The 14,922-nt window shown below is 52.7% G+C and overlaps 5 protein-coding genes across 6 annotated transcripts; 3 read left to right on the forward strand and 2 right to left on the reverse strand.

Annotated features, from left to right (window-relative positions):
• Positions 1-462: 462 nt before the first annotated feature.
• LMH87_000655 (uncharacterized protein) lies at positions 463-5,103 on the forward strand (the record flags this gene model as incomplete). Its single annotated transcript, XM_056198601.1, has 11 exons — positions 463-603; positions 672-777; positions 835-919; positions 998-1,052; positions 1,115-1,450; positions 1,506-1,676; positions 1,745-1,839; positions 1,914-4,298; positions 4,373-4,491; positions 4,572-5,008; positions 5,077-5,103. 11 exons carry the CDS (start codon positions 463-465, stop codon positions 5,101-5,103), a joined length of 3,957 nt encoding a protein of 1,318 aa, XP_056055536.1.
• Positions 5,104-5,381: 278 nt separating this feature from the next.
• On the reverse strand, positions 5,382-7,393 carry LMH87_000656 (uncharacterized protein; the record flags this gene model as incomplete). The annotated part of the gene is made up of 8 exons (XM_056198602.1): positions 5,382-5,384; positions 5,446-5,649; positions 5,711-5,796; positions 5,860-5,923; positions 5,988-6,218; positions 6,285-6,735; positions 6,821-7,107; positions 7,175-7,393. The coding sequence occupies 8 exons, from the start codon at positions 7,391-7,393 to the stop codon at positions 5,382-5,384; spliced, it is 1,545 nt and encodes a 514-aa protein (XP_056055537.1).
• A 707-nt stretch (positions 7,394-8,100) lies between these two features.
• LMH87_000657 (uncharacterized protein) lies at positions 8,101-9,297 on the forward strand (the record flags this gene model as incomplete). Of its 2 annotated transcripts, XM_056198604.1 has the most annotated exons (2): positions 8,101-9,016; positions 9,064-9,077. In XM_056198604.1, 2 exons carry the CDS (start codon positions 8,101-8,103, stop codon positions 9,075-9,077), a joined length of 930 nt encoding a protein of 309 aa, XP_056055538.1. The 2 variants fall into 2 exon arrangements, with proteins under 2 accessions (XP_056055538.1, XP_056055539.1); XM_056198605.1 differs by having other exon boundaries at positions 8,101-9,297.
• A 143-nt stretch (positions 9,298-9,440) lies between these two features.
• On the reverse strand, positions 9,441-11,414 carry LMH87_000658 (uncharacterized protein; the record flags this gene model as incomplete). Its single annotated transcript, XM_056198606.1, has 4 exons — positions 9,441-9,685; positions 9,749-10,080; positions 10,135-10,440; positions 10,552-11,414. The coding sequence occupies 4 exons, from the start codon at positions 11,412-11,414 to the stop codon at positions 9,441-9,443; spliced, it is 1,746 nt and encodes a 581-aa protein (XP_056055540.1).
• A 2,527-nt stretch (positions 11,415-13,941) lies between these two features.
• LMH87_000659 (uncharacterized protein) lies at positions 13,942-14,583 on the forward strand (the record flags this gene model as incomplete). The annotated part of the gene is made up of 1 exon (XM_056198607.1): positions 13,942-14,583. The coding sequence occupies one exon, from the start codon at positions 13,942-13,944 to the stop codon at positions 14,581-14,583; it is 642 nt and encodes a 213-aa protein (XP_056055541.1).
• Positions 14,584-14,922: the final 339 nt, after the last annotated feature.

Raw genomic sequence — 14,922 nt, forward strand, 5'->3', positions numbered from 1 at the left:
TTGTACCCGCGTTCGATGACGTGGAGCCCTGCTACCAGTAGCTAGAGGCATGCCTGGTAGGCACAAGCCGGGGTCGTAAAATTTGCCGATCCTTATTACCCAGTATTTAGGATGGCCTATCCGTATATCTGCATTATTCTGCCCATGACGGGCTCTCGGAGTGTTGTCTGAGCCCGACTGATGGTGGAGTCTAGTGCAGCCGGGAGCCCGACAGAGACGCAAACACCAAAGCATGTCACACGTCAAAAAATAGGTACGTACCAACCCAGCCTTGCTGTTGCACTGCCTACTATGAATGCTCCATCATATTACTGATATTTTTATGCTGCATTTGTTCATCTTGCCAGCTGAGAACAAAAGCATCTGCATCCAGTTCTTCTCCCCTTCGCCGCATCTTGATCTGCCGGCTCCGTGTCGCACGCTGCCGACAAGTTTTGCATTGCTACCTACTGAGCTTTCACCATGGAACAAGGTGCAGTCGACAAGCAAGCTGTGGCCGACAAGGCAAGCAGATCATTGCCCGCTGGTAGCAAGGAACAGCCGACCCCGAATGCTGATGACAACGCTGGCCCCCAGCGAGAGGCTACCTTTCAAGACTACTTGGTATGACCACTGCCACAAGGCTCCGCCATCTCTGCCCTGACGACAATTGGCTAACCCAAGCGCTGCAGCGATTATTCAAGTATGCCAACACATGGGACTTCGTGGCGTACGCTGCTGGTGCTGCTGCCGCGATCGGCTCCGGCGTGACAATACCTCTACTAAACGTCGTCTTTGGTAAGAAAAGAAGGGCATCGAGTTTGATTCTTTTTCTGACGTCGCATATGCATGCAGGCAAATTCACCACGCAGTTCTCTGCGTATGCTGGAACGGAGACACTCGCCGAGGGCCAGTTTCAAAGTCAGCTAAACCGATTCTCGTATACTTCATGTCCTTTCCGTCATTGCGAAAGCAAGCCTCCCGTTATCAGTCAATACTAATCTTTTGCTTTAATTAGTCTTTATATGCTGGGTCTGTTTCTTGGCCGCCTAATTTTGAGCTACATCAGCAAGGTACGTACCAATGCTTCTCTACGTTGCGCCCAGCTCGCATTCACTTTCTCATACGATTTTAGCTTGCTTTCCGTATGATTGGCCTTCGAATCTCCGCCGCGATTCGACAGGATTTTCTCAATGCCATCTTCTCCCAGAGCGTCCATGTGCTGGACTCGATGCCTCCTGGATACGCAACCGCCGTCATCACCTCTTCCAGCAACACTGTGCAGCTCGGAATTTCCGAAAAGCTTGGTGTATTTTTGGAGTTCAATGCCACCCTGGTTGCTTCCATTATTGTTGCCTTTGTCTACAGCTGGCAGCTTTCTCTCGTCACATTCACTGCAGTCGTCTTTATTGTGCTGTGCGTCAGCATCGCTCTTCCAGCTATTACAAAAGGCAGCACACTCCAAGGCCAGGTATTTTGTCCCTTCAATTCCCTTGTCTTAAATACTGATGAATTGGTGATTATAGTCTGACGCCAAGTCTACCTCAATCGCTAGCGAGGCTCTGAGTAGTTTGAGAATGGTTGTAGCATGCGGTGCCGAAGCTCGAATTAGCACCAAATACGGTCGGTTCGTGGATGAGGCCAAGAAACACGCACAGTCTGTCGGTCCATTGATTGCCACTCAGTTTGGTTTGATTGTATGTCCAAGTACTTCTATTCTCCGCGCGCGACAGTCATCACCCTCTAACATGACAACCCACATTAGTTTTTTAGCAGTTATGCTGCTTTTGGTCTGGCGTTTTGGTACGGCACCAAGCTTTTAGTTGAACACAAGATCAGCGAGCTTGGGGCCATTGTCATGTAAGTCTATACTTCTTCTTTGTTGTAACAGGGAATTGAAAAAAAAAGGCGATGCACTTCTGACCTTTTATCAGTGTACTGTTTTCCGTCATGATGATAGTGGCTTCAATGGAGCGCACTTCGGGACCTCTTCTGGCAATTAGCAAGGCCATGGTTGCAGCTTGCGAATTCTTTACCGTTATCGATGCGCCCCGGCCCGAGCCCGGCCATCTTACGGGTCAGGACGTATCGGCGACCGAGGATCTCGTTCTAGAGAACGTAACCTTTGCCTACCCTAGCCGTCCGCGCGTCAAGATTCTTGACAATCTGAGTCTAACGCTCGAAAAGGGTAAAGTTACAGCTCTTGTTGGGCCCTCTGGCTGCGGAAAAAGCACGATTGTCGGGCTTCTAGAACGCTGGTACAATCTCAAGAGCCAGCACATCATTCCCAAAACTGTCGAGAAAAAAAAAGAAAAGCCGGGCAGCAAGAAGGGTGATGACAACAGCGGTAATAATGGTCAGGAATTGAATCCAGGGGCTAATGCAGATGACAACACCGGTCCGCCTATAGAACTGCGTGGCCGAGTTTCCATTTGCGGTCACTCCTTAGATGAAGTCAACGTCAAGTGGTGGCGGTCGCAGATTGGTCTTGTTCAGCAGGAGCCGTTTCTATTCAACGACACTATCTACAGCAATGTCGTTAGTGGCCTTGTCGGAACGAAGTGGGAAAATGAACCGGAAAACAAAAAGAGACAAATGGTCCGGGAGGCGTGCAGAGAAGCGTATGCAGATGAGTTTATCGAGAAGCTCAGAGGAGGCTATGACACATCCGTCGGTGACAGTGGTACTAAGCTCTCCGGTGGTCAGCGTCAACGTATCGCTATTGCTCGCGCCATCATCCGACAGCCCTCAATTCTCATACTCGACGAAGCGACGAGTGCAATTGATGTACGAGGCGAGGGAATCGTGCAGGCGGCCCTGGATAGGGTGTCAAAAAACAGGACCACAATCACAATCGCTCATCGCCTTTCTACCATAAAAAAAGCAGACAGAATTGTAGTGCTGAGGCAGGGACAAGTTGTCGAGTCCGGCACCCATGAAAGCCTTCTCGCTGATGAAAACGGCCTCTACCACAGCCTTGTTCATGCTCAGTCACTATCGTTGGGAGAGGTTGCCGAGGCGGACAACGTGCAGGAGAAGGAAAAGCACGCTTCCTTGATACAAGAAAAGAGTCGTGCCGAGTCTGCAAAGGCAGAAGGGGTGGTAGAGGAGGGCAAGAACAGCACACACGACAGAAATTTGTTTTCCACCTTTGGCCGCTTCTTATATGAAACTAAGTCGAATTGGTGGATGATGGTTCTGGCCCTTGTCTTTGCTGCCTGCTCCGGTGCCGGCATTCCTTTCCAGGCATGGCTCTTTGCCAAGGTCATCATTGTCTTCAGTTACTTTCCGGACGCTGTCAAAGTTCAGCATGAGAGCGCATTCTGGTCCCTCATGTGGACTGTCCTGGCTATCGCCACCGGTGCCAGCTACTTTGCGACGTTTCTGTTTGCCAATCGTACTGCCACCAACATTCGTGCCAAGTACCAGAAGCAATATTTCTCATCCATTCTGTATCAGAAAATTGCTTTCTTTGACGAAGACGATCATTCTCAAGGCACGATGACGGCTCGTAGCGCAACAGATCCAAAACAGCTGGAAGAAGTGCTCGGGACAAACATGGCGAGCGTATTCGTTGCACTGTTCACCTTGATTGGGTCTCTGACCATCGCATTCGTCTTTGCTTGGAAGCTAGCGCTTGTGTCTTTTTTCGTTGTTGTCCCGATTCTATTTGGCACTGGCTACTGGCGAATTCGTTACGAAATCAAATTCGATGAAATGAGCCACGCCGTGTTCGCGGACAGTTCTAAATTCGCATCGGAGGCTATTGGTGCTTTCCGGACTGTAACGTCCTTCACGCTAGAGGATGCTTTTTGCGAGCGATTCCGTAAGCTTGCCCAAGGCCATGTTACGGACGCCTATAAAGAGGCTCGTTGGGTGACGCTTTTGTTTGCTTTTTCGGATAGCGCGACTATCGGGTGCCAGGCTTTAATACTTTGGTATGGTGGACGGCTTCTCCTTCACGGTGAATTCGGCCTGGAGAGCTTTTTTGTGTGCTTCATTTCGGTGCTGAACGCGGGTGAGACGACGGGGAGAGCACTCGGCTTTGGTCCCAACGTAGCCCAAGCCGGTGGAGCGGCCAAGCGTATACTTGGTCTGAGGGACAGTCAAGTGAAGGACGACCCGGCTGCCAGCCGCGAGTCGGTTACGACTGACGGTAACGGCATGAAGATTGAGTTGGATAACATCACCTTCAGATATCCTACTCGAGACGCGCCAGTGTTCAAAGACCTCTGTCTCACAATCGAGAAGGGCCAGTTCGCAGCCTTGGTCGGTGCATCTGGATGCGGAAAATCAAGCATTATTTCCCTGCTTCAACGGCGAGTAGAGCACGCCTAGTCCGGAATGGGGACGTCTTGACTTGCAGCACTAATACTTTTTCTTCGAGATACAGATTTTACGATCTTGATCACGGTCGCATCCTCTGCGATGGCAGGGACATTACTTTGAGCAATGTGTACGCGTATCGCAGCCGCCTCTCGCTGGTAGCGCAAGAGTCCAGCTTAATCCAAGGTACGGGCAGCAATGTCCCCGATCAAAGATGAAGATGAAGAATGAAATCGAAATAGCCCATTTTATTAACTGTTTCAAAGGCACACTGCGCGAGAACATTCTTCTCGGGGTCGACGAATCTACTGTCACGGACGAAATGATTTATGAAGTATGCCGCCAAGCATCGATCCACGACTTTATCGTGTCGCTTCCCGAAGGCTACAACACCGACATTGGCTCGCGTGGCGTGTCTCTCTCAGGAGGGCAGAGGCAACGCGTATCTATCGCGCGTGCTCTCATCCGCAATCCCGACATTTTGCTGCTCGACGAGGCCACCAGTGCGCTGGATTCAGAGAGCGAGAAACAGGTGCAGGCGGCGTTTGAGCGCGCAGGCAAGGGGCGTACCATGGTGGCCGTTGCGCACCGGCTCGCGACGGTGCAAAACGCCGATGTCATTTTTGTCCTTGGCGACGGGAAATTACTAGAGAAGGGCAATCACCAAGAACTTCTTGCTAAACGCAGCGTGTACTGGCAAATGGTAAGTTTACAGGAGTCATGTTGCAGCGCTCGTCAGTTACATGAAACGCTAACCTGCGAGTCAATTAGTGCCAGAGCCAAGCCCTCGATCGCTAGACCCTAAGTTACGCTCCCTGCCGAACCTATCTTTGCCCATTTTCATGGAAAAGTTTTAATCTGAAAGAAAAAAAATACCTTCTTTTTAGGCAGCGAGGCTCTATGAAGTCTTTGCTGTTTTAATTGACTCCTTATCTGCACTCTATCCTCGTCACTTTAGACCCTACAAGAGGAGAATTTAGCGGTTGGTGATGGACACTGCTGCGCATGCTACAGTATTTATCTTGGTTAAGCTTTACATGGTACTCTCTCTATGTTGATATAGATCCCTCTCATATTTACTATTCAAATTGAAATCAGTTTCTCATCCCATACAATTATAGAAAGACACAAGAAACGTACCTTTGCATATCGGAACTCGGGGTTTTCAACATCTGTCAAGTCCAGAAACTCGCTGTTCTCAACATGATTGTAGCCTTGGGCGGCCTGGGCAGCATCGCGACGACGATTGGCGCGCATGTTGAGAAATCGCAGTAGCATGATGAAGACGAGGCAAATAGCCGGGCATACAGTGATTAGCACCTTGACCCGTGCATACGTCGGATCCTGCAGCAAACGATACCAAATTAGATTTGGCTCTGACAAAAGGCAGAAAGAAAAGACGTACATTCTTGGTGATTTGCGGGCCGGTCAGGGTTCCAGTGGTTGAGCCAACCAAGAGAATTGCATTTGTGAGGAGCTTTTTCGTGTGGCCTGCCATGGTCGGGTTAGCGTCGCCCATTTTCGACAAGAAAGCTGCAGCAGGAATCAGCATACCGGCGGTATTCTCCGACACCATACTGAAAGTGAGAATGTAGAGAGGCGTAGATGCCTCGCTAAGCTAGACACGAGGGAAGCAGGTCAGCATGCAATGTAACTTTGCTTGCTTTTTGGTCGCATCTTACCGAAAACGCTGCCAAAGCCCCGGCAGAGCTTTTGTGCTGAAGCCCAAAGCACAAGGCGCCGAAAATCATGCCAATGGTGGCGCTGATGGCGGCCCAGAGTGTCTTGTCCTTCATCCTGTCGGCCATATAGCAAGCGACGAGAACCGAGACGAAGATGACTGCTCCTTTGGGCATATTGAGAATCAAGGCGTTGCGGCTAGAGTAGCCCAGCGCTTTGATTAGGAGCGGCGACTTTTGGAAACGAAAAGCACATTAGCTGGTAGAAAGAATAAGCAAAGCATGGACAGTTTCACTTACAAAAGTGCTCGTCGCTCCCCAACCAATGTTGGCGACAAATTGAATACCGAAGAAGAGATAGGTGCGGGGATCGAGAAGCAGCTCCCGCATCTGGTACCACTTGAACTTGCGGTTGCCGATGCCCTGCTGGTTGACACGAAGCCGCTCAATGGCGTAGACCTTTTCGGCGGGCGACAGGAACGAGGCCGACCTTTGCGAGTCGGGCACCATGAAGAAGAAGACAATGGCCACTAGCACGGTCAATGCGCCCGACAAAACGTAGAGAAACTTCCAAGACACGAGGACGCCAGTCCTGGGGCTCCCGTCAATCGCGTAGGCAATGGGCGCGCCGACAACGCTGGCGAGCCCGGAGCCCGCGTACCAGATGCCGAGCCGCTTGGCCTGCTCGTCGCGCTTGTACCACATGCCGGTGATGACGACAAAGGTAGGTGTGATGCTGGCCTCAAAGATGCTAAAGTGCAGAGAGCCAATTTAGTAATTTTCTTCTTCTCCTGGACGTTTTGGAAATGGAGTAGGGGGATTGTTGGTCTTCATACCCTAAAAGTAGACGAATGGCAAAGAGCTGGCCAAAGTTGCGGCCAACCGCCATGAGGGCCAGGATGACACCCCAGATGCTCATCATGACGACGATCCACTTGGACAGGGGCGCCTTTTGGATCATGATGGCGCAGGGCAGGTTGGACACGAGGTAGCCGAGGCTGAAGATGCTGCCGAGCCATGCGTATTCGCCAGAGGAGAGATGCGCGTCGTCTCGAATTCCCATGACGGATGAGTAGCTGAGCGTACTCTTGTCAAAGGAAAATAGCATTACCGCCGTAAACATCTATGTATGCGTGTGTTGGAAGAAGAGCTTTCTCGAGGGGGTTGTTGGACAAGGGTGGACAACTTACAATGGGGAGCATGCGAAGGTCAACCTTGCTGAGAAATGCCTTTTCGTCCACGGCCGCGACCTCTTCCGGCGAGACGTCAATGTCGTATAGAATCTGCAGGGCCAGGTCGGCATTCTGAAGGTCAATCGCGGCGGCCTTTTCAACCATGGAGATGCTGGGCTCATCCATGGTGACTACCTTGGCGATATTCTCGTTGGAAGTCTTTGCCATTGTTTCCATCTCAGATGGGCTGCCCGAGTCAGAAAGTGTTCTGACCCAGAAACTCGTCTCGGGCAGCTGATATTTAAGCACATGGCATGTGGCTTTGGCGGAAAAGGTTGACAATTAAATTAAGCTCAGGTGTGTCCACTTGCCTTCCCCGCGATCACTGACTTCGTTCTCTCCGCGAAAAGACCCCATACACTTGTCGTCCGGTGACAGCTGAGTGTGCTTGTTGGGAGTTATCCTAGAGGGCCAAGCTAGCGCAACCCGTTCGCCGATGGCCGGACCCGGCGCCCCCGCTCGCCGCCCGGCCGCCGGTGTACTGTGTGGCATCGTGGCCCCCGCTCGCCGACGGGCCTCTATTCGCGCGCAAGACCCGCTCGCCGACGGAGGAGGCGTGGACCCGCTCGCCGCCAGCTTGTTGGTCTTCTATGGCTTCGTGGGCTTGATACACAACATGGGGGTAAAAGCAGCCGTGCCCGCCGGTGGTGGTCTTGCTAATGCATTGAAGCCACCCCATGTTCCGACGGCAACCTGATGGCCCCGGGGAGAAATGCCGACAACGCTCATAATGGATCCATCACCTCGTTCAGCGCCAATTACTTTCTAAAAGTCCCTCGTCACTTATATAAACGGCCGACTATTCACTCCACCCCGTCGCTGCAAGCTGGCCTGCCGTGTCGTACCCTATCTACGCCCTCAGCACCGCGGCGTGTGCTCCCATCATGTCCCCTTCTAGAGTCTCAACAAATAGCTATCAGCATGTCCTTGTTAAGGGTACTCCATTTGAGCGCGGCCAGCAGCATGGCTCCCAAGCAAGCACCAAGATCCACTTCAACATTTCAAAGTACAAGTCCTTGCCGTCGATGCCAAGCCAGGACATTGTTGACAGGTATGTCCGCGATTACTACATCCCGGCCATCGCGGCAGAGTTTCCCCGCGGTCTGGAGGAGATGAGTGGAATCGCCGAGGGGGCCAAGACGAGCCTCGAGGACATTGTCATGCTGAATGCCAGATACGACCTCTCGCGCCATGTGCGCAACGAGCAAGGGCCAACTGAGTGCACAAGCATGTCTCTCGTGACCAAACCGGCCGACGGCGAGGGCGGAGGTGTTTTTGTCGCCCAGAACTGGGACATTTCGCCCTGGCTGCAGGACAACGACACCATCATCATCCTCCACAGCATCGACCCTTGCAGCAATAATGTCAGCCAACCACGTTCAACGATTGCGCTGACAGAGGCTGGCCAGCTGGGGAGATCGGGCATGAACTCGCTTGGCATGGCCGTCTGCGCAAACAGCCTCTGGTCCAGCCAGGACTTCTTCCCCGCGATGAACGAGGCCAGCGGCAAGCCAGTGCTGCCCGTGAGCCTGTCGCGCCGCATGATTCTGGATTGCGGCAATGTCGGGCAGGCTCTTCGGACCGTGTCGAGAATGTCTCGCCACACCTCAAACAACCTCATGATTGGCTGCAGGAGTGGTATCACCATGGACGTCGAGCTCACTCCCCACGACGCCTTCATTATCCACCCAGACACAATCGACACGGTTTCCGGGCCGCTGCAGCTGTTGACGCACGCGAATCATTTTGTCTCGCCCGCCATGCTGTCGCGGTCTGACATCAAAGACGGCTATGGCGGTGGTTCGTCGTTCTACAGAGACAAAAGGTTGTACCAGCGTCTCGCGCAGAGTGCGCGAGCTAGCAGTGGGGAGTTGGGTGTCAAAGACATACAGCATGCCTTTAAAGACCATGCGGGGCTCCCAGAGAGTTTGTGCGAGCATGCAACGTCCACGAGCACCTCGGTGACAGTAGCCTGTGTTGTGTATGATCTGAGCCGCTTAGAGATGCATGTCTCTACAGGGAATCCCTGCCAGGGCATGTGGGATACATACAAACTAGACGCAAAGCTGGAGGCAAAATAACTATAGTCGATAATAATGGTTATTGCTATTCGTATAGAAGTCGGTAAACAAAACTCGGGTAGTATAACGTGATTTACCTCACTTTTTGAGTTTTACCTACATCAGCGCGTATTTTTTCTACTCAAGAACCAACTCCACCACATTCATGTATACAATTGGTCGCTATTTACATCCGCGAGTCGGACGTTTCCGGAGTCGACCGCTGCCAGACATAAATCAAGTCGGCTCATGGCCACGCGCACCAGGTCGATGTACTTGCCATGCGTGAACAGCCATTGCCGGAGTCTTGCGGCTGATTCTTTGGCCGACGCCTGATCCGCTGCCGTTGGGGCGACTGAAATCAAGTACGGCAGAAACTCGGAGAATGCATTAAAGTGTGAGTGTGACCCTGCCGTACGTGTTAGTGAAGCCAGTCTAGTGGCGCTTGCGTTGGTGGTTGGAGAAAAAATACAAGAAAACCAAAACGACGTAAAGTCGGAGAGTCCCAAGCCGCTCAATTCTTTGCAAATGGTCAAGGAAAATGACAATGCCGATTGGAAACTTTCTGAAAACTTTTCGCTGCCGCTTGTCGCCCGGATGAGTGTCTTTTGGAGGAGCAAGTGGCAGTACAGATGGGCAACGATCAACACACCGTAGGCAGATCCCTCTGGCTCTCTCTCGCTGGGAAAAGCCGGGTTCTCGCCAATGGAGTTCCTCCAGGCCTCAAGTCGATTTTGAAAGACGCCGACCTTGCTGAGAGTCTCAGGGATGTTGATGTTTTGTGTAGACCAAAATCTCCAGTGCCTAGAACTAGTTTTAGCTGATTCGACGAGTTTCAAGTGCGTCGAAGGATAATACATTAATGAGTCCAGAATATCTTGTAAAATAAACGTCAGCGACAACAAGTATTCGAAATGAATTCCCAGAAATGAGCCGGTGAAAGTAAAAATCGGTGTCGCGACGTCATAGTCATTCTCTCGAATCGTGACGGGCTTTCCGGCAGCAGCCGACACCCATCTGTCCTCGACAAAGACCAGCCACCAGAGCGTTCTCCTCTTCTGTTTCTGCGGCTCCGAGATAGTCTCCCACGTGTCCGGATTGCGATGCAAGCCGAGGGAAAAGGCCATCGAAGTGATGGCCGCCTGGAGGGACGAGTTGAATGGGCTGTCGCAAAGATCCGTCAGCGGGATCCTCCTCTCAATCAGCAGCAGAGCCGCTTGGATGGTGTCATAAGACGGCGCGTGCATTTCTCTGGAGATGCAGGCCCAGACATACTTGTGCAGACAGTCTGCGTCTGGTGCGGGCGTCTCCGTGACGACGGGCGTTGCAATGTCAAAAGGCGCCCACGGGAGCGTCGCGTCGTGCGCTCGCCAACCCAGCGCCGTGGCGCAGACGGCAGCGCCGAGCGTTGATGTGCTGCTCTGCCAGCTATCCTTTACGGGCAAGGGAAAGACGGGATACACAAACTTGTCAAAGAGTTTGTACAGCCGAGCGGTAAACGGAAGGAGGTCATCAACCAAGGGCTCGATAGGTGCACTCGTAGTCGTATCCGCCATCTTCATTGTCCTGTGCTGGGGAGTAATGGCAAACAAAGCGTCATTGCTTGCGGAAGCTCGCTGATACCTGCGGAGGGTAGCTTGGTGAGAGCCAGTGGCATCGAATGCATATCGGCCACGGAAGAATGGATCAGGATCTGAGGAAGGGCCGAGCAGGAATGCATTGTTTTGGAAGGGGTCAAGCAGCGCACCGAACTGCGGTACATCGAGGGGGAAATTTGGATAAGCTGCTGCTGCTTCTGCATGTAAGCCGGACGGAAAGGCGCCCATGCCCAGAAAGACGTCGTCGTCGTGGTTGTCGTCCCATGCAAAGTTCTCGACATCCACTGGTGACGGAGTAGCACGCACATTGGTCATCGGTGGTTGCGTGGCTTTTGGGTTATATGTTCTGGGCGGATCATCGTAAGTGCAGGCAACCCGAATTTTGTTGCATTGGTCGCAGCCGCCATCGTCGCGGACCACGCATCTCGCCTTGCGCTTTCGGCACACGTCACAGGGTCGCTGGTCCCCACGACCTCGATGCGGCCGCCTGCTTTGTACGTGAGACATGGTTATCTTTGGCGTGGGATAGTTATGTGGCATGATATTATGAAAAATATTTATTCAACTGCGGACCGCCCATCGGATTGGTCATAGCACTCACACGGCCGCCGGATCTGTTGTGGAATAACGCTTGCTCTGGGGGTGCAGCAAGGTGCAGTCCAGCACCAGCTTAAATCCAACTAACAGAATGCGGGGCAGAAGGCGCGGGCAGTCAACAACTGAACGGACAAGAAGCTTCTACGTGACAACTCCCCCGACACTTGCAGCAGTAAAATTACTGCATATTGTTAAAGATCGTCCGCGAGACCTGCTGTTTCCGTGCACGTCATCTATACGGCCCAAGTGGCTGGTGTCGAATTCTGTCTCGCACCGGCACTCTAGTTACAAACTATCACTAAACCAACTCTTCGCAGGCCGGGGGCAAAATTGCGCCGTCGCTACAGCGCATATTCCAACCGCCCCAATCTGCATCAGGGAGCGCACAGGGATCATGACGTTCCCAAGCGGGCCCATCAACCAAGAAGCTGAGCTTATAGCAGTCAAGGACGGGAAGGAGTACATTCTCCAGCCATGAGAAGGAGGCCCAAACTGAGGGCCCAGGCGAGAAGCAAAGCGAGGAGTTGGTGGCTTACATCATTCAGCATGCCGATTTGATTCGCGACCACAAGAAGTTCGATTATGGCAATTGCACTGTAAAGGCTACAAAGGAATGAATAGCCTCGCGATGGTTGGTAATAGTATTTTACTCGGCCGCTTTCGAATACAATTCGTTTTGCAAGTAAGACGGCGACAAAGCTGGCTGCCATCAAAGTAGCCAAACTGCAAAAGTTCCTGTAAGTGCTTGCCTGAGCGAACCAACCAAAATTTCGCATCGCAGCACAACAACAGACAATCAGGCTGCAGACTGGGCAGACGCTTTAAAACGCGGGCGCCACAGCGCCTTTCATTTCTTTCCTTCTCACTGGTCTATTAAATGGCTTTCATCCTCAATACCGCCCTGGACACCACGACACCTTGACACCGTGTCGAATCCTGCCGCCGAGAATACTGCAGAAGACGCTTCGCCTGGCTTCAAGCGCCTTCCTGGCGGTACTTACCAAGCGGTTTGTAACGTGGATGCAATCTTCACAAACATAAATCTAGCCTTGGACTTCCGTTTCGTGCGAGCAAAGACTGATGAATCAATCCGAAAGGCAATTCTGCAAGTCGTAAAGCACATTTCTTGCGGTATCTACAAAGTTGTGACTTTGCATGCGAGCGAGCGTATGCTTGTGGTCACCATCGACGGAACTGCCACGCGACGAGTTGATGTTTAAAAATGGGTTTCCTTGGGATATGGATAGTGTTGAATATGCGAAGCAAGAATACCAAAACGGGATAGCTGGCTGTGTAGGGGTCAGCTGGGTTATCTTATTCATAAATCGGAATACTGGAAGTATTGAGTCTGAGAGAAATCACACCGATGGCTCCGTTGGCTCAATGTCGAAAGCCCAGGCAGGGACGCCTCAGATACGCCAACACAAAGCAGTATTATCACGACCAATGTGTACACATTGCAAGAGGGCGCATCCCAGCCGGTGAGCGCATTTATTGTCTGCACAGTGATTTATTTCGGCAGCGGCGAATTGCTCACCGGCTGTAGGTGAGGGGACTGACTTGAGTGGTAATCCATCGCAAAGGGGGAAATATTGCAGACGAAATTAGTGCTGTGTCCGATATGGTTCACCTTGTCTGGGGACAGTGTCGAAGAGCGCGCGGATCGACTGGATATGATGTCTGGAGCTGTCCGCAAACAGACCCTGGCTGTCGACCGCCGCTCTGCCTGGGAGGTAGTAGTCGCAGGTGGTCAAGTTTTGCCCGAGTGGCCAATTCATCGGGATGGCTTGCGATGTGAGAACAGATTGACCCTGGTTTCTGTCTATCCGAGGCCGATGAAGAGAAGGAAGAGTGCGCAAGACGTCCACTGCAGTGCATAGGCAGACGCTCGTGGCCACCAAGGCTCCCTTTTCTTTCTATCCGTAGACTATTTCCTCACCCCAGCTAAGCAAATGATGCCGTATTCTTTTTCTTTCGCCTGAGTAATGCGCCCAAACACGCCTGCTTCTCGACTTGCGCGTTTTCACAGTTCTACTACTCGACAATAAGCGGCAGACATGTGACTGACAGCAAGGCCATCTACGGACGTTTAGAACAACTCGCGTTCCCATCTCAACGTTCCTTCTTTCTTTCTATCATACTTGACTTACACAGATTGCCAATACCGCCTAGAGCAAGCTCATTAGTTTTGTTTTTTCTAGTTTTTTTTTACTTGCGTTCGTCAGATGGTGGCTTTCAGCCAGCTACCCCGGTCGGATCTAGATGCTGCTAGATGGTGCTTCCGGCGCGGGGCCGTCAAACTGCCCCGCCAGTACAAAAAAAAAACCAACCCCTCCATCGTCATACCTCTACCTAGCTACGAATCAACTCACGCCAGCATCCTCCTCCACGACATCTTCGATTCCGCGCCCAATCCGCTCCTCCCTCTTCGACACTCTCTCCATCTCTCTCCGTCCCCTTTCCCGCAGCCATGTCCGGCCCTCTCTTCGGCCTCATCCCCGCCGGCCTGCCGCTCATCACCGACCCGACCTCGTCCCCCTCGCCCACCTCGCTCCTCTACGCCCTCCCCTCGCAGCAGGCCTTTTCCCACCTCGTCCTCTTCCTCCTCCCCGGCGTCGCCCTGCCGCCCAACACCGCCGCCAGCATCTACCTCGCCACCGCCGCGCAGGTCGCCGCCGCCGAGCAGTCGGGCGCCGCGCCGCCGTTCAAGTTCCTCGGCGCCATCGGCCCCGGCAAGGAGAGCGCCATGTTCAAAGTCGGCAACACGACCGCCGGCGGCAGCGGGTCCGACGCCAACAACCACAGCCTCGTCATTGGCGTCTCGATCGAGGCCGAGGCCGAGGTGGCGCAGAAGCTGCAGGAGTTGAGCGCCAAAAAGAGCAGTTCGTCGCCGGCGACGCAGCAGCAGCAGCAGCAGCAGCAGCAGCCGTCGACGGTGGTGCTGGCGCAGCGCATCATACAGAACGCCTTCAACTTCCTTACGGGTTTCAGCGGCACCGCTGGGCCAGGCGGCGTCGAGGTGGTGCCGCTCAAGGCCTTCGAGGACTGGTGGCGCAAGTTTGAGAATCGCATCCGCAACGATCCCAGTTTCCTGGAAAAGCAATCCGATTAGCGCTTGCGGCAGCACGCAGTGCCTCTTACATCACCCTCTCTCTTTGTCACGCCCATCATGTCTTGCAAGGCGTTTTTGAACATTCACTGCATCTTCAGCATGGCCGCTCTATTGCCGGCGGTCTGCTGCCGCCTTTGTTTTCATTGTATAATACGGCAGCCTATGTACAGGGGACATTGAAGTTCCCATGCGCTCTCACTCGCGCACCCAGTCATTTAAATTTAATAATCCAAACCCTGTTAATTATAGTCCACATTAGTCCTTGCGCGAAGAACAGTAACAGATGAGTTGACCCGGCGGGTGGAATTTCCCTCTCCGGAATGCAGAGCTCAATTAAGA

Source organism: Akanthomyces muscarius, chromosome 6 (assembly GCF_028009165.1).
Source record: "Akanthomyces muscarius strain Ve6 chromosome 6, whole genome shotgun sequence".
NCBI classification, from domain to species: Eukaryota; Fungi; Ascomycota; class Sordariomycetes; order Hypocreales; family Cordycipitaceae; genus Akanthomyces; species Akanthomyces muscarius.